We start from the raw sequence: 21,401 nt of genomic DNA on the forward strand, positions 1-21,401 counted from the left end.
GGAAATACAAAGATTGGACAATAAAAAAAAGGCCTTTATGGGTTAAGCATGATGACCAACAAAATCTACTTCCTCTTGACTCCAAGGGCATCCACTACTGGGAGGTCCGCGTCGATCGCTACGACAACCACCCGGACCCTGCGTTTGGCATCGCGCGGATCAACACGATGAAGGACATGATGCTGGGGAAGGACGACAAGGCGTGGGCCATGTACGTGGACAACAACCGCTCCTGGTTCATGCACAACAACTCCCACACCAACAGGTAGGGGTTAACCGTGCACACTCATAGATACACCTTACATATTGTACGTTTACTTATATATCTGTTATACTGCACTGGTAATGCTTCTGAAGGTCATTGGTACTTCTGCTCTTGTTATTTGCCTTGTTTGTCCTATTGGAAAGTACGTGGCTTTATTTATTTTTGAAAAGCACTATGTCAATAAGCACAGCAGGTGGAAGACGCTTTTGTAAAGTGCAGCTCTCCTCTTCAATTCATCATCATGTGTTCTGCATTCAATCTCACACGGCAAATGACACACACACACAGGATAACAGAGGGACCCCCGGGGCTCGTACAGTACCGACTAACTATCCCACCAGGGAGCAGTGAAGGAAGAAGGCTGCAGGAGACATCTCAAACTATCAAACCCTCATTAAAAATGTATTTACAAAGAAATATTGTTATTCTTCACAAGGAAACAGTTGACCCTTCACAGGAATAATGCAAAACCCCTGACGCTAATTCTCTTCCTCTGTCAGTCCGGACTAGAGATGTATTTACTCTGCCCTCTGCTCATTTATCACGTCATGTCCGTGTTGTTATTTACAGCGGATTGATTCCTGCTCCTCTCGCTCAGCCCAGTCCTGAAGCAGGCACTCCATGGCTTTTTACATGCTTACATTTACAGAGGAGGTTTCACACGTCAGCTTCGCAGCAAACACTCTCTACTTTGGTATCTTAGGGTCACTTTGAGGTTTAAATGACATGCATTTTGTAGCAGAAACCTATACTGTTCTAAGGGAAAAACGAGAAGAAAACGGGCATACTCTCTGAGATTTTAAGTGATACGTCTACAAGGAAAAAAGGAACCTCATTGCTTCATTTTGCAAAGATTCGTCAAGCTTATGGAACCACAGACTGTAACCAGGGAATGCCACACGCTGCACATGTTAGTGAGGAGGAGGAACAGTGTGGAACATCTAATTTCTCCATATCCAAATCAGTATGATGTTGGGAAGAGTAGTGAAGCAGTTGTTTTTTCCTAGACAAAAAAGCACTTTCTTTCCCCTTAAATATGTGATTTTTACCATCATTTAACCTGTTTAACTGTGTGTGTGTGTGTGTGTGTGTGTGTGTGTGTGTGTGTGTGTGTGTGTGTGTGTGTGTGTGTGTGTGTGTGTGTGTGTGTGTGTGTGTGTGTGTGTGTGTGTGTGTGTGTGCAGGGCGGAGGGAGGCATCGCTAAGGGCTCCACTGTGGGTATCCTGCTGGATCTGAACCATCACACTCTGACCTTCTACATCAACAAGGTGCAGCACGGACCCACCGCCTTCGAGAGCCTGGACGGGGTCTTCGTCCCCGCCGTCAGCCTCAACAGAAACGTGCAGGTGTGTGTGTGTGTGTGTGTGCAGTCAAAGCAAAAACTGCAGTTCTGCTTTCACTCATAGACTTTTTTTGGTACGTGTCCTCTGATTTTGAGGTATCTTTAACTTTTATTATGCAGAATGGAAATTGTTATTTATATTACCTGGATTATGTCACTCTTAACCTTGGGGCTTCATTCATTATTGTATGTTGAGTCAAGGCGTGTAAAGTTAAATATGCAAATAACTGTTGGCAGTAAAAGAAAGCGAGGCGACTGATCGCTCCTCCATTACAGACATGAAATACTGTAGGTGTTGCATGGAAAGCGCATAAAGATGTAGCAGTAATGCATAACAATACAGAAACTCATTAGAGTAGTAGAACCACTAGAGTATAAGTACAACATTCAACATCTAATGCATCAATAAAATGAATGCATGACACAGTACATGCACCACTTTGGACAGAAATGAGAAGAACGTGTGTGGAATAAAGAAGTAAATCATATATTTGCAAAATCAAGCCCATTGTTATTCCGAAGACTCAAAGGGGTCGACAAATATGCTCGTTAAATTCAAGTGTTCATTGAGTTAATCCAGCTTGAATTGTATCTCAATCCAACTCGTTATCATGTGATAGTGTTCTCCCAATTAAACTACTTTCCCAGATCCAGCTTTTACAGTCCGTCCTCAGTCCCCCTCTCTGATCCTCTTCTCTGCTCTTACAGGCGACCATACTGACGGGCCTGGAGGTGCCAAAAAATTCAAAGCAGTAGGACCCCCCCCCCCCCACAGCGAGGCCTGGATTTACAACAACCATGTCACAGGCGTTCGCTCCTACATGGACCCTTTTTTGAGTCACATCAGATGAGATTCACCCCAGTCCATCCCTCAGAAGGTGCCCTTTCTCTTGGATACACTTCAACATGAAACCCGGCTCCAGAATTAAGGATGAAGGAATACATCGGGGTTGTTTTTGGCTATGACTGGACATCACTACAGAGAGAACTGGAGTTGCCATACTTTTGTCACACACCAGATTCAACTCCTCCAACTCCGGGAAGCTACCATCTTTTATTTTACTTTCCAGCTTTAAAACAAAAAGGAAAACACAGCCTGAGGTGTTTTCCTCGAAGCCTCTTACCCTCTTACTTATGAAGATTCCCGCGTCTTACTTTTAATTCCTCTATTTATCTTTAAAATATAAACCATCAGGAGAAACCATCACCATCTGTTTCTCAAACTCCTGGAGAACAAAGTGCTTTCAGGAAGAGCAGGAGAAAGGAATCCTCGTTGCTTATTGTCGCTCTGCCCCTCTCTCAGGTGTCTTTATAGCTCTCAAGTTAGAACTAGATGAAGAGAGTGTTTTGTAGTAGCGGCACCGCGGGGATGTTTTTCCACTCATGAAATATTTAAAAGCTTCTCTTTCAGTGCTCGCTTTTGTCCCAGTTGCTGTCTGTTGTGGTTTTCCTTCCTCTATATCGTATTCAAAGGTTGTTGTCAAAATAGATTTTACACACCGAGGTTAAGAAGCTGGGAAGGACTGGGCTCGATTCCATTTCATTGTTCAGTTACACATCTGAAAGCCTGCAGGAGTTATTTAGCAACTTTAACGATTTAGTTTTGTGCATTTTTTGGAAGGCAGTAGTGTCTTGGAGAGGATTTGTTGTGCAATTTTAAGTTGAGTTTTCATTTTTGTCTTTTTTTTAAGAAGGGAGTTATTTTAAAGGGGCCATATTATGCTCTTTTTTAAGGGTATATAGGTTTTTGTGCATGTAAATGGTCTGCAAAGGCTAAAATCCAAAAGGTAACTACAGAGGGAGTTTCTCTCGCCCCTTTACCATCTATATAAATTTGCACTGATGAGTTAGCTGATCCGAAGACTCCATGTTTTAATGGCTCGATTTAGTTGTACATTTTTGATCCTCACTTGAATTTACAACTAATAATATTGGCTGAACAGCATCATGACTAAACAGGCATGTCATTGAGGTTAAAGGTCAAAATATGCATGTAGTATTTCCTTAAAAGTCTTTCCTTGGTTGCTACAAACTTGTTGAATTAATCAAGTGAGGGGGAAAGGGTTGATTCATTTCCTTCCTTGATGTTCCCCCTGCAGCCTCTCCCAGGCTCTGGATTACCCATTCGTCTTCGAGGAAATGCTCCCACCTCGAGGGATGAGTTTGAACAAAAGAAATGGAACCAGAGCCGAGCTTCACTCAGTCTTTTTTTCTGCTTTGCTTTGTTTCATAAGACCAACAGCTCCTATAATATATCAAAAGGTAGATGAGGAGGTTGTCTCATGGTAATTCCCCTCTGTGCTCATCTCTCAGTCTCTCTGTAGAATCGCTTTCAGGCATCTGCGATGTGTCTTGCTCAAAATGAATCTTGAAAAGTCACGTCAGGTGAAGCTACTGCTGCGTCTCTCACCATGGCAGCCTGTGGAGGGGAGAAGCTTCAAAATCCAACCAAACCACTGTGACTGCGGTTTAACATATGTTTGTTTTTCATTACCCATGTATATAGTTCATTGCAGAGGAGGATGGAGTTATTAAATTAACCTTTATGACCACATCTGAAATATTTATAACCCCCTATAATGTTGTGAGGGGGGAGAGGAGACGCAGTGTGGGTTTTGAGAGAATGGAAACACGCACGAAAACTGTGTAAATATGTGAGTAACGATGATGACGAAGCATGGATTAAGCATCGAACAAGTTTACAAAAATATCTGAGGCTGTATTGTAAATAGTGTTCTGTATTTCTGTCTTTGCGTTGAGTGATATGAAAGCCAATTGTTATGACAGCTCGCCCCCTGCTGGTGGGTGGAGGCAACAGCAGGATCGATTCTAATCCCGATGACTGTATCATACCTTCAATCTGTGGCTTTTTGAACAACGTTGGCAAAGATTCTCCTAATTTCACTCGTTTTATCAGCTTTCATGATATTAAAAAGTCTAATCAGGGACGTAAAATAGCAGTCATTTACATTTTACACGTTTTTATATCAAATCTTTGGGATTACATGTTATTTACCCCACCCGTATTATTTGTAATCCTCTGTTCAACACCAACTTTAAATATGGCACGAAAGAGAAATAATCATTTAGGTATTTCTCACTGGAATTCATGAGGTCTAACAGCAGGGACAATATAAAATGTGTTAACCAGTACATTATTTTTTTAAAGAATTCATTTAATTGTAGTAAAGTAATAGCTTTCATTTTTTAATTCAACAAGTAAGAAATGCTAGTGTAGAATATTTATAGAGCTTTGTTTTGGCAGATGGAGATGGGATTATGTATTTATTTAATCATGTATTAAGTGGTAACCTATAATCTTACAAACTGCAGCTGTGTTAGGGAAGTCTGAAAAAGCCCTTCTACTTTACCTGGCTGTTTTGGACTTCATGCTGCATTCAAGTTATGTGGGAAATATGATTCTTCAGTGGCTAAAATGTAAACTTTTATATTAACAATGAAATATGTAATATGTGAGTGTGAGGGGGTCGCTTAAAGTGATGAACCCACAGAGAATAATCACCACACTTTTCAGCTCAACCACCCATTTTAGTGTCTTTCAGCCCTGTTTTGGTTTTAATGTACATTTGTCAAGCACTCAACACATACTTTCAGCAGTTAACTTGAGCTATTCTGCCAAGAGTTGATTAAAAAATTCAAAAAAGCGTAAAGACAGTTAATATTTAAGCTACGTTTGACTATTGGCGAAGAAATGACCCACAAATTAAGCGTTAAAAATGGTCTGTATTTGCAGGTTCCTGTTCCTTCACCATATCAGCTTCGAAGATGATGTTAGTATTATCAACTATTTTCTTCTACTGCCCTCAAGTGGCCAAAAAAAGCAGTGTTTTTAATTAAACAAGGCATTATAGTCCAAATAAAATCATTATATATGATTATTAATTGGAATTCAGTATACAGTCCCCCATCTGAAACTGGTGCCTACAGTTACCATATTTCCCACGTGACATGAATGCAGAGTGAGTGTCAAAGCAGCTTCTCCCGACCCAGAACGCCAACATCTAACTCTCTGCCAAAGGGATTTCTTTTCTGATGTGCACCAGACTGCCCTGCTGACATTTGCATCATGAACGTCCTCCACATCAGAAGAGAAAACTCCCCCCAACCACCACCCCACCACCCCCCCGGGCTAAACTTTGCTGCAACCAGTGATAGACTTTAGGCCCAGGAGCAAAGTGAGACATCTCTCAGATAACCAGAGGTGAATCGTTCATTCATCTGAAACTCTGAAAGAGGATTTTAGGGGAACGCGTCTGCGGGCTGTGTCGAAGTCAAAAATTATGCAGAGGAAATTATGACTGGAGGGAGTAATAGCTAAAAGTGTAGGTGGAGATTCAGGAAGTCAGACGATGCATCAGGTAAAATATTCCTTTTCTTTTCTGAAATTAATATATCAAAACAATACCCAGTGTGACGGATACAAACATATTTAAAGTCACGTTGGAGTAAGAGTGCATGTCCCCTTTACCCGACACCTATACCCACCCATGAATGTGAGCTTTAATTTAACTGAAGATATAATGCTGGGGCAAGCATGTCACTGCTTTGAGCCCTGTGAAGAATGGCAGATTTATTTACTCTATAAAGTATGTAGATATATTTATTTTATTTTGTACAGCGCCCTCTTCAATTTGTCCAGTATTAAAGTTGAACGGCTACTGATGATATATATATTTACTGTCTATGGTTGGCTAACAAAATCTGAACAGGTTTGCTTCGATGTGCTGCAGATCAGCTTTCCTTTTTATTTAATGTATCAATTATACAAAAGCTGCTTTGAGAAAACGGTGTGAGAATTTGTGACCTCACCCAGCCGCACACTGCCAGATCACACCTCTTGTTTCGCCATCATCGCTCAACAACCGTCGCCTCGTTAGTGTCGTCCCTTTGGATCTGGTTCTCTGTAATGATCTGAAACGTCCACACCATGAACGCAGCTTCTTCAGGCGGTCAAACGTGTGTGTGAATAAGGGGTTTACAGTGAGAGTGTGTGTGTTTCATCATGGAAATGTCTGCTTGTGTGTGACGTTTTTTTAATTAAATAATTACCCCTCATCTGTCCTGTTATGATCCCCCCCCCCCGCCTCCTGCCGATGTAAATGTTTTGTACGACTTCATGGTTTGTAAATGAGAAATGCATTGTAACTGAAAAAACCTTTGCAGTGTAAAACACGGGAAACTGAAATGTCTTTTTTCTTTTGTTATTTATAAAAACAAAATAAATTAACTGTGATGGAAAATTATTTCACAATAGTGTCCGGGTTTTGTTCACTGACGTCCTCCCACTGTGTCCATTCTGGAGACTGGTAGAGTGGAGCCATGACTCAGCGACCTGTAGCACCTTTGGATATTCTGGAAACAGCCTCAGGTTTAGCGCTCATCCAAGGAGTCACTGACGGTTGTCTTCCTCTGGTCCATTCGGTTCTTTCTATCCAGGAGGATTTAATCCCTCACCTACAAACACAAACGCATCTCAGCGACCACATTCAGTACGTTCACTTTATCTCTGGATGGTCTACAGCTGCCTCCTCTGGTTAGTTTGTCAGTGTGATTGTGTTGTTTTACAGGCTTAGTTAAAATAGTTTGGGTTCTCCAACACAACGGACAGATCGCGGTTGTGGAAGACAAGGAGCTTCTGAGTTATGAGAGGTAAAATGACTTAGTGATTTTGAAGAGAACATAGATAATGACTTCAGTTCCCTGTCAGAGAGGACTGTCGGAGAGTAAAGCATTTAAAATATACTAAATATAGAGTTTAGAATGATTTGTTCAGGTGGAAAAATATGGCTTGTCCACAGCTGTACAGCCTTTCTGTTTCCTTAAACTGGGGGCATGCTGACGAACATCTGACAACAGATAATTACATCATGAAAAACACAATTCTAAATATCTAAACTATCCCTTTAAGTCCAAAGATACCACCTTCAGTTGTCCTTTTTATTCCTCGTCATTTGCTACAAGTGGAAGAACCCACTCACCTATTTGCGCCTCTTGTTGCCTTTGATAGTCTGGATCTCCTTGGAGCTGAGGATCAGCATGCCGTTCTTGAAGCGGCCCACCTGACCTGAGGGGCCCGAGCTGGAGCCAGAACCAGAGCCAGAGCTCACCTTCTTCTTCTTCTTGTCCCTGGAAGGAGAAACAGCAGCACAGGAAACGGGTTTAACCCACTGATATTAAGATGAATTGTTTTAGGATAAGTAGGATCGGTCCGTGCTTGTAATTATGCAAAATGTTAAATCCTTTATATATTCATCGAAACTGTTTGTTGGTTTGAGTCCGTTTAATTGTTCTTCCCACCACCGTGTGATCTCTACCCGTGACATCCTGGAATAAAACGTTTCCAGATATATTTAGAAACCTCTGTCTCACCCACCTCTGATTACCCGGCTTCTTCTTTTTCTTCAGTTCCTGCAGAGCCACGACATCGGGTGCAAAATTAGACATTATGATTAATTTTCTTATTTATATTGTATTGTTTAATTGGTTTCAAAATGCACGCAGGTCTCACCGGCTGAACCTCCTCCTTTGCTTTCTGCTTCTTGTCTTGGATCTGCTGCTGCAGCATCTTGTAGTTGACGTAGTCCTTCTTAGGAGGCTGACCAAAGACACAATAATGAAGTTATGGATTTTTAAATCAGTTTTTTAAAAGGCTGTTATGCTTCTTAAGGTGTACATCGTATTCATTAGTTAATCTTACTCGGGCTCCCAGCATGACGGCTCGGTCCTGCTCAAACACTCTCTGCTGCTCCTTCTTATAGCCTGTGATTCCAAACCGATGGACCTCAAGACGGGCCTGATGTGGAACAACACAAAGACAGTATGAAGCCAAACATGTTACAGATATAAATTGGGATAAATGAAAGGTTATTATACGTGGGCTTCACCAGGGGTTTGAAGCTTTGTTCAGTTTTCTGTCGGACGTTTTTTTTGCTATTTGTATTCCGTATAAATCTCCCCCATTTTCTTTAAGGGTAAGACGTCATAAAATATGATGGCACACTCTTTGTAGCTTCATTTAAAAAAACTCAATAAATGCTTTGAATTAAAAACAGACGTACTCTATAGACCTAAATTATAAATAATTACAGAAATAACGATTGAACCCACCACAAGAAGAATCAATTCACAAACCGCAAAACTGAAAGTATAAACGTAACAAACACAACATTAAATTGTGAAATGAACTGTCACCTTTTCCAAACTGAGTTCTTCTGGCACGTCGCTCTCCGTCTTCTCCGCCATCTTCTGAGGAGCCTTGAGGTGAGGACAGAACCAAAGACAAGAGGAGAGGGGAGAGAAGTGAGTGGAGGTGACAGGAAGAACATAAACAGAGAGGGTTACTGGAGGTCACACATCTATATTTTTTAATGTCAAAGAGGAAAAAAGTTCTGCATTTGCACAACTAGATTACTTGCTGTCACAACTTTTGCAAAAGAAAATTCAATTCACAACGTTCAACCATCTACTTGTGTCCCTAAATAAGTGTTAATGCCACTGTTCTATCCTGTAAATGTCAAGCAGCAACACACCAGGTAAAACATAAACCGTGGGTAGAAAAATACAGACACACACAGAGTACTATTTCTTTTTAAATCTGTACCACTAATGGGGCAACAACACACACAATTAATGCCCCTGAAAACATGTCATATTGTGACCTGAATCTTAAAGATTTAGCACAGGTACACAGAGAAAGCTAAAGGAGCGTAGACTTACAGGCTTTTTCTCAGGGGGAGGCGTCTGCTTAATCCTTGGTTTCTTTCTGGGGTCCTGAAACGTCACCACCTCCACATTGCTCAGCAGCTGGATGTCTGGAGCTGAAAAACACATAATATGTTAAGCAAATGCAAACATAGGGAGTGGAGCTGGGAGCTGGAGGAAGGGTGAGATAGAAAACACATTTCAATGACAAAGGTGCATATGTATAGCTGCAGTCATTATTTATTATTAAGTTTAAGCAATTTAAATATCAGTATAAAAAAACCCTGAGGACTTTTGGATCGATTAACTGAAACAAGACAGTAGAGGGTATCAATTCTTGATCACATGTGTGTGTTGTTGCTGCCACCTGTCTGTTCCCTCTGTGCATGTTGATGCTTGCTTTTAGTTCCAACACGATCAGCTTCTTCAGAGTCACTGCACACATCCTTGGCTACTGGTAACTCTTCCTCCTCCTGTTCCTCACATCTTTTTCGTTTGTTCTTCTTCTGAGACTTGAGCTTCTTTTTTGATGCCGGTCCATCATCTGCACCATCAGGCAGAAACAAAAGCAAGAATTAAAACTATTATTTCACTCTGATATACATGATTAACTTGTCTCCTATCGTCAGAAAAGGAACAATATGAATACGATATCACCATTTGTTCCTGTACACATGAATCCATAGCAATTCAATATGACATCAGCCTGACATTCAACCTCATTGGCATACATTTGTTAGTGCTGGGTATTATATATACACTGTTGGATTGTTGTTGTTGTTTCTGAATGTCTACATAAACTGCAGTTAAACCATGGGTAAAACTACATGTGTGCATGGTTGCAGGTTATTATAAAATCAAGCTAACGTTTGCTAACATTACAGTCAGTTCAATTGCTGTACTGAGTTACATTACCATAAATAACAAAACTAAAAACGTAAGTATTGTCTTTAGCAGTTAAATTAGTCCAGTGGACAAACTGTTAAACAATTAAGACATTACTAAAACACAATACCAGCCTCTTAATGCATGCTAGCAAACCTAGCATATATAGCTAACAGCACTTACCAAACTCATACAGTTTATCCAAAATGTTTTCAAGAAATAGACAATCTCGTCTTCTTTCCCGTTCATTTTAAGATAATGATTCAAGCAAGATAAAAGCAAGAAACACCCGAATTTATCGGGATTTATTGATCACAGCCAAATGACAACAAACTGTCTGGTAAAAAAAACACGTGTGAACACCGCCGGGCGGAATGAGCCTCCACGGCTGCCGTAGTTGCGGAAGTGCCAGTTTGTTACACGCCCATGTAAAGAAGTTCCTCGGTGTTTTTATATCAAGATTTGAAGAGGCAGGAGTCGGACAAACGTCCATGCGTGTATAACTTCCCTGGATGCATCGTGTATGAGTTTGTAAAGCGTGATAAAGGATGCCATCCAACGCAGTTTATTCGGTATGTATGTTTTGCTTTGCTTGACAGGGAGCTAAGCTAATGTGGCTAACTCTCTGCTGTGTGACATTTGACATTTCATAGAAACAGGGTGAAACACAAATGCATTACTACTAATGTACAACACATACTGGAAACAAACAGAACAATAACGTGCATATTAGTATTTTGCACTTCCCGTGTTTTCAGAGCCTTTTCTGTTTCTGCTTCTCCACATTTGGACTGTTTACATGGTGAAGTGATTTCCTGGCTTTAAATGATGAGACCCATGTGTTTTCTAATGCTGCTCCTCCAAGTGTTGAACATTTTGACATATAAGACTGTTACCCTTAAGTGTACACCATGACAATATTTGGACAACTCATAGAGCTTTTGTTGTAGATCAGACAGAGAATTGTGGACCAGAGCTGATTCTGTGATTTCTTTAGTCAGTGCTTGGTGCCATGAATTGTCATCAATATATTAGAATATTTCAAGCTTAGAAATTAAAATAGATTTGCAGGCCTCTACCAAGGTATGTGTATCTGCTGTAATTCAGATTTGCACCACCAAACTTGTTTTGGTTTTCATGCTACCAATTTTCTGGAGTGGAAGAAGTGCAAGAGTGGAAATCAGGCCAATTCCTTTGACTACTGTCAGACAAACAAATCAAACAGTAAACAAGATCTCATTGGCTGAGGAAACTGTGCACTGTTTACTAATGCATTATGATGTTTTAAAAAAAATAATAGCACAGAGACCCTATGCTGAAGAAGAGGGATGACTTTGAGGACATTTTGGAGGAGAGGAGGACCTCCAGCGACCTGAGGTACGCCCTCAGATGTTACACCCCGGCTCTGTACAAGGGAGAGACGCCGTGTCAATCCAGCCTGCTGAAGAGCATGGTGCTGCAGTCTGACCAGCTGCACTACGTCATCAGTCAGGTGAGAGACAGGGGCGTCTGATGGATGTGGAGAAGCACTACTTTGTTTTTGTAATTGATCCGTTTTTGTGATTTAGAGGCAGTGACCATTTTGTTACGGCTAATACTGCAAACAGGATTTAGTCGACTCTGTTTTGTTCCAACTACAATTTTATTCACATGTTTAATGATTAAATCTTTATATATTGCAGGCATAGTAGCTAATACATACAATATTATAATATCAGAAACAGAGCGAAAAACACAATTTGACGAATAAAAAATGATCAATTTGAATTCTTTTCTTTTGTGATTTTATTTCTATACATATTTAATAAGCATTTTAACTACAGTTTTAATATTCTATTGCCAGTCACTGTATTTGTCCTGCATTTAATGAAACAATAAATAACTTGCTGTCAGTGTTCAGATGTCCAATATGTTTACCAGATTGATTCATGGTTTTTGCTGCACGTGTTAAACATTTCCCTTTTTCTGTGTCAAGATTTCCAAAGAGACGGGCAAGGCGACTGATGACGTCCGGGACGAGGCGTCGGCCATCCTGGAGGAGATGGCTCACTCGCTGCAGCTCAGCACCGTTCGCTTCTTTGCCTTCTCGCTCTGCAAAGTCTTTAAAACCTTGTTCAGGAGCATCTGTGTCAACGAAGAGGGAATCCAGCGGGTGAGAGAACACACTCCTTGAAGACACCATTAAGATGAAACGCACACCTGATCTGCTATGTGTTTTGTTTGTAGCTCCAACAGGCCATTCAGGAGCACCCGGTGGTCCTGCTACCCAGTCACCGTAGTTACATGGACTTCCTGCTGATGTCCTACCTCCTGTTCACCTACGACCTGGCGCTGCCTGTCATCGCTGCCGGCATGGGTAAGCATCGAGGACTGTACGCACGGATTTACCAAGTTATGATAAAAACATGCCTGTAATAGATAGATGGATGGATGGGTGGATGGATAGAAATATAGAAATGTAAACAAAACCAAAATATAAAGCAGGACATTATATGTACAGTAAGTGTGAGATATTCTGTCTTCAGTTGTCTTTACACTATAGTTTTTTTTTAGGCTATGCATACTAAATATAAAGGCATTTTGAGTAGGAGTTTCCTTTTGAAAAACACATTTCTGTTCTTGAACCTCTTTTAAAATACGGCGACCAGATGTCAGATCGTAAGCACGAATCAAAGAGATAGATGCCAATATAGCAAAAATGCTTTAGGGATAATGTTCATCTAAAACAGGAGTTAGTTGTTGAAGGCCAACTTTAAAAATGGCCGACAAATCCTTACTTTTTAACGTATTTCTAATGTTCTCATCAATTTAGGGACAGAATATGGCTAAACCTTGACGAAATATTGCAGTCCAGAACCACCATGTCTGCACATAACCCTGATGAGAACAGTGTCCTTGTTCCTGCAGACTTCATGGGGATGAAGGTCATCGGGGAGATGCTGCGGATGTCTGGAGCTTTCTTCATTCGGAGGTCGTTTGGAGGAGACCAGCTGTACTGGACAGTCTTCTCAGAGTACGTCAGGACCATGCTCAAGGTGAGGATTCTGTTTAGTCCTGAATGATGAAGTCTTTTTCGGTCCTACGGTTGAGGACATTTTGGAGACATTTAAGCTGTTGTAACAATAGTATATGTCATTGATATGCGTTACATGGCAGGCGATCATTTCAGTTTTCTTATATTTGTTTCCCAGATTGGATATGCTCCAGTTGAATTTTTCCTGGAGGGGACCAGAAGCAGGACGTCCAAGTCTTTGACTCCAAAGTTGGGTGAGACACTAGATTTCAAGCTATTAAAAAATATAGGAAACTTTTGATTTAATAAGGAGTACTTTCCATTGTGAACCTCGATATCGTTAACGAAAGTCATAGAAACAAATAAAAGGGATAAACCTCACTTCAGATCCTGTGTTTATAAAATCAGTGACTCACAAATTCATTATTAACTAGAAAAATATCAGACAGTCCTTTTTCCCTGACTGTCCCTTCTCCCTCTGTCCTCCAGGTCTGTTGAATATCGTCATGGATCCGTTCCTGAAGGGGGAAGTGTATGATGTCCACGTGGTGCCGGTAAGCATCAGCTACGAGCGGATCCTGGAGGAGACGCTTTACGCCAGAGAGCTGCTGGGTATTCCCAAACCCAAAGAGTCCACCTCAGTGAGTCACTCGCACATCTGTTTACGGACGAAGAATAGAACATGGAGACCTGTGTAACGTCATATTCATGTCTCCTTTTGTAGGGTCTGTTCAAAGCCAGAAAGGTCCTGAGTGAAGACTACGGCAGTATCCATGTGTACTTCGGTCAACCCGTGTCCGTCAGGAGTTTAGCCGAGGGCAGAGTTAACCGCCGGCAGTTCAACCTGCTACCACGGTACTATTCATCAACAGTACTTTATGTTTGTAGTCTTAGATGTCTCATGTGTACCTCATGTCTTTGCATGCATTTAATTAGGTGATATGCATAAACCCCTCTCCATCCAATTGAACTTTATTGCAAAAACAGTTCAAGCTACCAAGTTTGTTCTGAAATATCTTGAGCGAAACATATCCAACGTGACCTTGAGACAGGGCAGATAGCGACTGCAACCCGTTCTGTGTGACTGTGCCCTTCAATGTAGCAGCACGGATAGTTAAGTCAGTAAAGCTGTTATCTTTTTTTGGTAGAGGACGCCAGAAGGTGTTTTCGAAGTAGTATTTTGGAGCTGCATTCAGATTAGATGTGAGTCATGTGTTGCCATAGATGTGTCGCCGTGTCCCTGTTAGAAAAAGAGGTCTTCCATTCTTGAAAACGGACATCCAAACAACGTGTCTAATCAGAAATATGCTTTGAGTCTGGTGTTGATTCTGTCGGCTGTTTCTTTGTTTAGTCTAAGTTTCAGGTGTCAAATGTCCTTGTAACGTTTCAATCTAGTTCAGCCACAATATCTCCTCTTATCTTTCTCCCAAGACCCAATGTTGTCTTGGTTAGCTAGACATTAGATAAGGAAGAATGTGCAGCTGTGGAGAGAGAAATGCTGGTAATATTTAGTCTGATCTTTTTGTAAATGAAACTGATGAGAGATTTTGGTGATTTATTTTATTTAATTCAAGAACATTTAGTCTCTTATTTTTATCAACAGTATTTCAGAGAGTGTTTAATGACGTCATTGCTTTTATGTCCGAAAGAAAGGTTGTTACGAACATACTGAGTCATGTTTTGCTATTGCAAAGTTAACCCAGGTTTCCTGCTGTGTTTAATGCACTCTCACTGTAATCACAGTCCCATGTTTTCGGCTCTTAAAGACACGGATACACTTTCCACCTGCAGACACATCTCCAGGAGGCCGGGCGAGGACATCCACAGCTTTGTGAACGACTCGGCTTACAAGCTGGTGCGGGCCCAGGAGGAGAACATGGTGCTGAAGCCCTGGGTCCTGCTGGCCTCGCTGCTGCTGCAGAACCACCACCAGGACCAGGAGCAGGACCAGGGGATGGCGGTGGACCAGCTGACTGCACAGGCCCTCTGGCTGCGGGACGTTTCCAGGCAGTACGGAGCCTTCCTCCACTGGCCCGGTACAGAACCAGTCCAAATGTTCGCCGTCACACTGACTCTCTGCATGCTGACTTATGAGAGCGCTCTGCCTGTTTTTAAAATGTGGTCCTAAGCTTATTGGAGCTTATTTTAAAATGCCAGAACATTAATATTTAACAGTGCGATTTTAGATAAGAATCTGAACGTGATATTTCGGAGGATTTTGCTATTTTTTACAAACATTTTTGCCATGAATCCCTCAAATTTCACTTTTAAAAAAGGTCAAATTTGACATGGATTTGTACTAAGTTAAGCACGGATTTATTTTTAATAAGAGCAACGTAAAACAGTGAAACTAACAGGAAATGGTATGTTATATTTCTAGCACTTTCTGGAACAGTTAACTTGGCTCTAAAGTCCACAGAGGAGACAGTAATGCATCCGTTGGTAAACAAACCTATTTATTGTGACAGAATGAACCTCAAACCACAGGCCCTAAATCTAAATTTGGAGATGTATACTTTCTTCTTCCTCGTCCAGTTCTGTCCCTTCTGATTTGTCTTGTTCCTCTCCCTCAGACCACATCCCTGCATCAGAGGTGGTTTCCTCCAGTCTCTCTCTGCATAGAGGTCTGGTGAGGCTCAGTGAGGGGAGAGTGCAGCTGGCTGTGGAACAAGGTGTGCTTTCTTCTTTTAATATCTTTATTTCAGGTAGTGTGTCATTCTTATTTTAAATAACAGTGAGGCAATTCCACAAAGTGAAGTTACAGAGTAAATTTAGATCATTACCAAAAGTGATTTTCAGTTTGACATCTTCTGACTCTATGCAGCAGGAGGACCGGCGGTACCAGGGGAGGCTCCCAGCACCACCTCCCCAGAAGAGGAGCTCCTGAACCAGGCAGTGGTGATCCTCTCCTGCGCCTCCTACAGGAACCAGGCGCTGCACGTCTTCCTCCGCCCAGCCCTGCTGGCCTCAGCCATCCACACCGCCTCCTCCACCCTGAAACGTAAGGCTGGGACACAGTTCGCCTTCTTTAAATGAGCTGCTCTCTGTGGAAAGGCTCCTTTTTACTCGAAGAAATGTAGGCAGTGATGCTCTAGAACTTCCATAAACGTATGCTAAGCTTTCATACACCTTTTTTACAGGATTAAAGTGGTGCTTTAAGATGTTTGACTTCATTTTTGGTATATTTCTTACAGTACAAGGTGGTCAGTTTGTCCAATTTTGGAGAAAGAGACAGGAGTGTGTACAGTAAATCTGACTGCTTGATATTCCTTATGTGTGTTTTTCCAGAGGACGTCTTCAACAGCTTCAGCTTCCTCAGAAACATTTTCTCCAATGAGTTCATCCTCTGTCCTGGAGCCACAGTGCAGGTGAGGAGCAACATGTATTTAGCATTGTGCCTAAAATATCATTTTTTTAGAAAACTGGTTAAATGTTTTTTTTCAACACTACTTGTTCTTTGTTTTTAAACAATGTGTGAATAAAAAATATATAAATATAAATGCAAAAAATGATAATAAAAAAACAATTATTAATCTAATTAATTGAATTGATAATATACAAATAAATAATAATCATATTAAGAACATATTTAAAGTTATTTTAGATTGTTTGTTTATAATACGTGACTCCCGCTGTGTGTCCTGTAGGACTTTGAGGAGGCCTGTTTCCTGCTGGGGAAGACTGGAGTGCTGCAGGTGACCCAACAGGAGGTTCTGGTCACAGAAAGCGGACACAGAACTCTGTCCTTCCTCACCAACATGCTGGATCCCTTCCTACAGGGATACCAGGTGAGTACTAACAACCAGAACTATTTGAAAGTGTGTGTGTTAGACTAAAGATGTACCCTAGAGGGTGCTGCTGATACACGTTTTAAGACCTGAGTGTGTGTGTGTGTGTGTGTGTGTGTGTGTGTGTGTGTGTGTGTGTGTGTGTGTGTGTGTGTGTGTGTGGTATCAGGTGGTGTGCAGGTTCCTGTGTGAAGAAGCCACTGAGACTCTGACAGAAAAACAGTTTATCCCTGCCGTCCGGAAGTTCATCATCAAGCATCTTTTAGCAGGTTTCTCACATTATATCTACTTTTGCTTTTATCTCAGTCCTCGACAGAATATACTAAGTGTGTGTGTGTGTGTGTGTGTGTGTGTGTTGTTCAGGCAGTTTAAGATACACCGAGGTGTTGTCGTCTGACCTCCAGAAGAACTCTCTGGCAGCTTTGCTCAGACTGGGAGCGGTGCGGAAAATCAAAGGGTATGTTGGTTTTGATCATCTTTCTGTCCCTGCTCGGTTGAACTGGCCGGCATTTCAAAAACATTCTCTGCAAACTACCTGAACCCTATTTTTACATGCAAGTAGTTCTGCTTCTTTATGCACAAAGCCATCATTTATGTCAACCCCTGTTTTTCCAAAAAATATGCTTTCATGCAATGCATTCTGGGAGATGTAGGCACAGTTCTGCAAGCAGGATAATTCAGCTTTCTCTAACGATGTAGCAAGAAAGGAGGAATTTATTTCTTCAACTGATGAACTGATTGCATTCCCACATAAATGGGGAAAGATGTTACCATTTTACAAGATTTTATTAAATAATTATTCACATTATAACTCTCATGATAGGAGCGCCATGCAGATCATTTTCTCTGAATTATTCTTATTTTTTACTGTATTTTATTTATTGATTTCTTGTTTTATTCAATCCTGTGTTTATTGGCTTGTTGTGGTTTCAAGTGTTCAATAAATCACCAAGTTTTGTGTTATTTATTATCTGGGAATAGGGAGTATTTTTTCATTGTGGTACCGTTTGTGCATGAAAATTGTTTTATAAATAAGGTTTGATAAATTGATTGAACGTCCTACAGAAAGAGCTGTTAAAGTTTTTCACTTCTACCAAAGAAATAGTCCCTGTGAGTTTGATTTTGTGCTGAGAAATAACCGCTGAATGTTTTTCACCTCAGCGTGGAGCAGGGGACGCTAAAGGTGGACAAGGTGATGGTGAACTCATTGGAGGACACTTTAGGTGAGAAATAATCAGCCAGCGAGAGAAAGAGTGTTTTGTTTCTCTTGAGGAACTTTAAATACAAGTGTCTCTCTTTGTCTAGGAGGAAAACTTCCCACTCAGAAAGCTGTCGCCGCTCGCCTCTAATTCACCGACCTCGTTAAGCAGAAAGGAGACAGAGGAGAGTCACTTTTTTTTACCTGCATCGACGGAGTCTCTGCTTTCCTGTGCGTGGTCGGGTTCACTCGCACTACGAAACAAAAGAGTGGAAAATCTGGTGACAGCTCAATTTATTTTGCAATGTTTTTTATTCCCCCACCTTCCATTCACCTCTCTTTCAGTACGCCTTCTTTCTTCCTCTCAGAACTTTCTATTAAAAATGTTTTATACAAATTTATAACGCCAGATGATGGGTAAGGCCTTCAAAATAAGGTGCATCTCTGAGCTCCGAAACACTGACCTTTTGCTACGAGCGGCCTTATGAAAGCTCCTGAATATGCCAAATCCACTTAGGCTGCTGGACGCTTTCCATTAATGTGTTTTATGTGTTTCCTTTAACATTCAGCGTGGACTGGTTATTATCTGCGTGTCTTCTCTCTGTCGTTCTGAGCACTTTAATGAATTTATTTATGCACGTTGGTGTGGGCCTTTATCTAACACTCTTTCGACTCACTTCTTTTTTCTGTTTTCTGTGAAACAGAAGTTGCTCATAAGAAGATTCGGCTGGTTAAATATTGTATCTTTTGATAAAGAAACATGTTTTCCTGAACTGAACTTGCCACAAACCCAATGCCTACATCGACATTAGCTTGTGGGTGTCATTTCTGAATTTAAAACCCACCCTGTGATCTTTTGCCAACACTCATTCGTCGTCGTTTACATATCGGAGAAAATGCTACGTGATTAATGCGTAGAATATTTGCCAACGACAAAGTTTCACTGAACCAGCTACACCAAAGGAACACGTTTCTATTTCCTGTTTGATATCATTCACATCTTTTCCCGTATGCCTAGAATAGTTAGCCACGTTGCGTTATTGTTGTGCATCAGAGTAGTACAATAAAACAGTTTATTGTAAAGTTTATTTAAATTCAAAGCCAGAAAAACGTGGTATAGTTTTGTTACAAGGGAAGAAAGAGAAGGCAACATAAAGGAAGATATGAGCGGTAGCTGTTACGGAAAGTAAGAGGGACAATGCTAATGAAATGCTAATGAAGCAGCAGAGTGATAGATCAGGACTTAACGTAAAAGGATCAATACAATTAGAAAACAGCTGATTTTTTTAGGTCTCAGGTGGAGCTACTTCGCTGATATGATGTTCATAAGGGTGTCATTTATACAAGAACATTTCCAATTGGATTAGTTAAAAAAATATGAAATTTAAAGCTATTTATTCGTAGCAAATTAGCATTGTTGTATTTTGTTGAATCCCATTGCAGCGCTCGAAGCAGATTTGTTTTGTTTGTTCTAAAAGCAGGCAGAGCTGGGTGGTGTTTTCATGTTGTTGTTGAACAAAAAAAAAAACCCAGGTTCTCCGACACTCAACGAAGAAGAGGTTTAAATTTGGTTCTTCGGCCATAACGCCCGCCCCTGTAGCACGGCGGGTGTTGATGGAAATGTTTTCGATGCCAATATGAAACCTTAGTTGCCTCAACACTTTGATAACCTTTTGAGGAACATGTTCCTCTACCCAAATTCCTCCTTACAGCGTAGCCAGATCGATTTCAAAACATTTAAATGCCACCTCTAACTTTCATTGCCAAATTGTACTTATTGTAAAACGTCTACACACTGATGTTTACTCAACCAACAACAACTCTGACACGTCCAAAGTGTAGTCTACATGTGTTTCTGTTTTTATTAAACAAGTTTTATACCGTATGATGTAAAATATTTCCTATGTGTGTGTGTGTGTGTGTGTGTGTGTGTGTGTGTGTGCACTTCTATGTGTAAGTGTGTGCATTGGGTGAGGCCTTTTAGTACCGACTGTACAGGCTGATGAAATCCAAAAGCATGTTAATAAAGCGTGTTTTGAAGTACACATCTCAGCCCTCATTGCATCTTTTTTGAAGATAAATTCTGCATCTAAGTCCAATTAAAAATTGGACTTAATTATTCTGATTTATCCAAAGTGTGTTTGAACCTCTTGTGACAAACAGCTGAGAGAAATAATTTGATCTTAATGAATAAAAACATGATCATATTCAATAATCCTGATGTGTTTATACATATTTAAAGAACTTAACTTAAAGTAAAAAGGGCTGAGAAAATACTTGCATTGGAACCATGAAGTATTAATATGTGAATATTATTTGCAAAATTCCCTTAAAATATGAAAAGTAAAATTGTGGGGAGAAATATTCCCTGTAGTGTTTATTGAATATATGTGATGTTTCTGAATAAATGTTATAGCTGCATTAATGTCTACGTTGCATGTTACTGCTGAAGATGTGTAAGTTTGTCCTCAATTGGACTTCTTTATATTCTAAAAGTGATTTTAATCTATTAATTTGTTATCTTTTATAAGATAATCATATATTTCTCAGAGTTTCTCAGCAAAAATATACCTTTTTTTTCTACTTTTAGGCAATGCATTTTCAAGCTGATCCAAAATGATTTATTTACAAAGAAAAAGGAACAGTTTCTCAATTAGTATCGTATTATCTCAGTACATAAAGGAACACTTCACATTACAAACAATGAACACATGAGACACACAGAAGTTTGATTAGCTGTAAGGCACTTTTAAAATGACCCACATCCGCATTCGCATTGACCCATCCCATCTCGGCACCTTTCAGGGACTTGAACCATCCAAGCCACCGCCATTTTACCAGGAGTGGGGTTCGAACCCACGAGGGCTGATGCCCATTGGATCTTAAGTCCAACGCCTTAACCACTCGGCCATCCTGGTTGAAAAATGACCCACTTTGCATTGTTTCTAAAGACAGTACTTGATTAAATGTTCAAATTCACAGCTGCAAATAATTAATAACAAATCAGGGAGAAACTTTATTCTGCAAACTTCTGATGCAGATAACATAGGACTGACCTCTAGGTGTCAGACTTGCCTCTCTGTGAGCACGTTGTGCATAGCATAACACACACACACACGCACGCACACACACACACACACACACACACACACACACACACACACACACACACACACACACACACACA

At 40.6% G+C, this 21,401-nt stretch overlaps 3 protein-coding genes and 1 non-coding gene across 4 annotated transcripts in view; 2 read left to right on the top strand and 2 right to left on the bottom strand.

The window, feature by feature from the left end:
- LOC134876808 (E3 ubiquitin-protein ligase TRIM9) overlaps nucleotides 1-2,722 on the top strand; it is a 38,584-nt gene extending 35,862 nt beyond the window's left edge. Inside the window, exons 10-12 of the mRNA XM_063901975.1 lie at nucleotides 87-265; nucleotides 1,450-1,612; nucleotides 2,317-2,722. Of these exons, the coding sequence (XP_063758045.1) occupies nucleotides 87-265; nucleotides 1,450-1,612; nucleotides 2,317-2,364 (390 nt within the window). The 3' untranslated portion in view covers nucleotides 2,365-2,722. The remainder of the gene's footprint in view (nucleotides 1-86; nucleotides 266-1,449; nucleotides 1,613-2,316) is intronic.
- A 3,923-nt stretch (nucleotides 2,723-6,645) lies between these two features.
- On the bottom strand, nucleotides 6,646-10,625 carry c15h1orf131 (chromosome 15 C1orf131 homolog). Its single transcript, XM_063901977.1, is given in 10 exon segments — nucleotides 6,646-7,083; nucleotides 7,608-7,755; nucleotides 8,003-8,037; nucleotides 8,138-8,224; nucleotides 8,327-8,422; nucleotides 8,821-8,883; nucleotides 9,346-9,446; nucleotides 9,698-9,874; nucleotides 10,399-10,446; nucleotides 10,449-10,625. Coding segments are annotated over 9 exon segments (771 nt in total). The 5' UTR covers nucleotides 10,465-10,625; the 3' UTR covers nucleotides 6,646-7,083.
- On the top strand, nucleotides 10,595-20,259 carry gnpat (glyceronephosphate O-acyltransferase). Its single transcript, XM_063901976.1, has 17 exons — nucleotides 10,595-10,787; nucleotides 11,516-11,707; nucleotides 12,191-12,367; nucleotides 12,442-12,571; nucleotides 13,123-13,250; nucleotides 13,407-13,482; nucleotides 13,718-13,869; nucleotides 13,953-14,083; nucleotides 15,020-15,264; nucleotides 15,802-15,900; nucleotides 16,053-16,229; nucleotides 16,517-16,596; nucleotides 16,876-17,016; nucleotides 17,186-17,285; nucleotides 17,380-17,473; nucleotides 18,178-18,239; nucleotides 18,322-20,259. The coding sequence occupies exons 1-17, from the start codon at nucleotides 10,764-10,766 to the stop codon at nucleotides 18,363-18,365; spliced, it is 2,052 nt and encodes a 683-aa protein (XP_063758046.1). The 5' UTR covers nucleotides 10,595-10,763; the 3' UTR covers nucleotides 18,366-20,259.
- A 790-nt stretch (nucleotides 20,260-21,049) lies between these two features.
- trnal-uaa (transfer RNA leucine (anticodon UAA)) lies at nucleotides 21,050-21,132 on the bottom strand. Its single transcript has one exon. It is a non-coding gene; the product is annotated as a tRNA-Leu (tRNA).
- Nucleotides 21,133-21,401: the final 269 nt, after the last annotated feature.

This window comes from Eleginops maclovinus, chromosome 15 (genome assembly GCF_036324505.1).
Source record: "Eleginops maclovinus isolate JMC-PN-2008 ecotype Puerto Natales chromosome 15, JC_Emac_rtc_rv5, whole genome shotgun sequence".
In the NCBI taxonomy this organism is placed as follows: domain Eukaryota; kingdom Metazoa; phylum Chordata; class Actinopteri; order Perciformes; family Eleginopidae; genus Eleginops; species Eleginops maclovinus.

Bases quoted from the DNA above. Each gene is read 5' to 3' on its own strand.
- gnpat (XM_063901976.1), top strand. From the start codon at position 10,764: ATGCCATCCAACGCAGTTTATTCG. The intron at 10,788-11,515 runs GTATGTATGTTT...AAAAAATAATAG, and splicing joins CATCCAACGCAGTTTATTCG to CACAGAGACCCTATGCTGAA. The intron at 17,017-17,185 runs GTGAGTACTAAC...GTGTGGTATCAG, and splicing joins CCTTCCTACAGGGATACCAG to GTGGTGTGCAGGTTCCTGTG.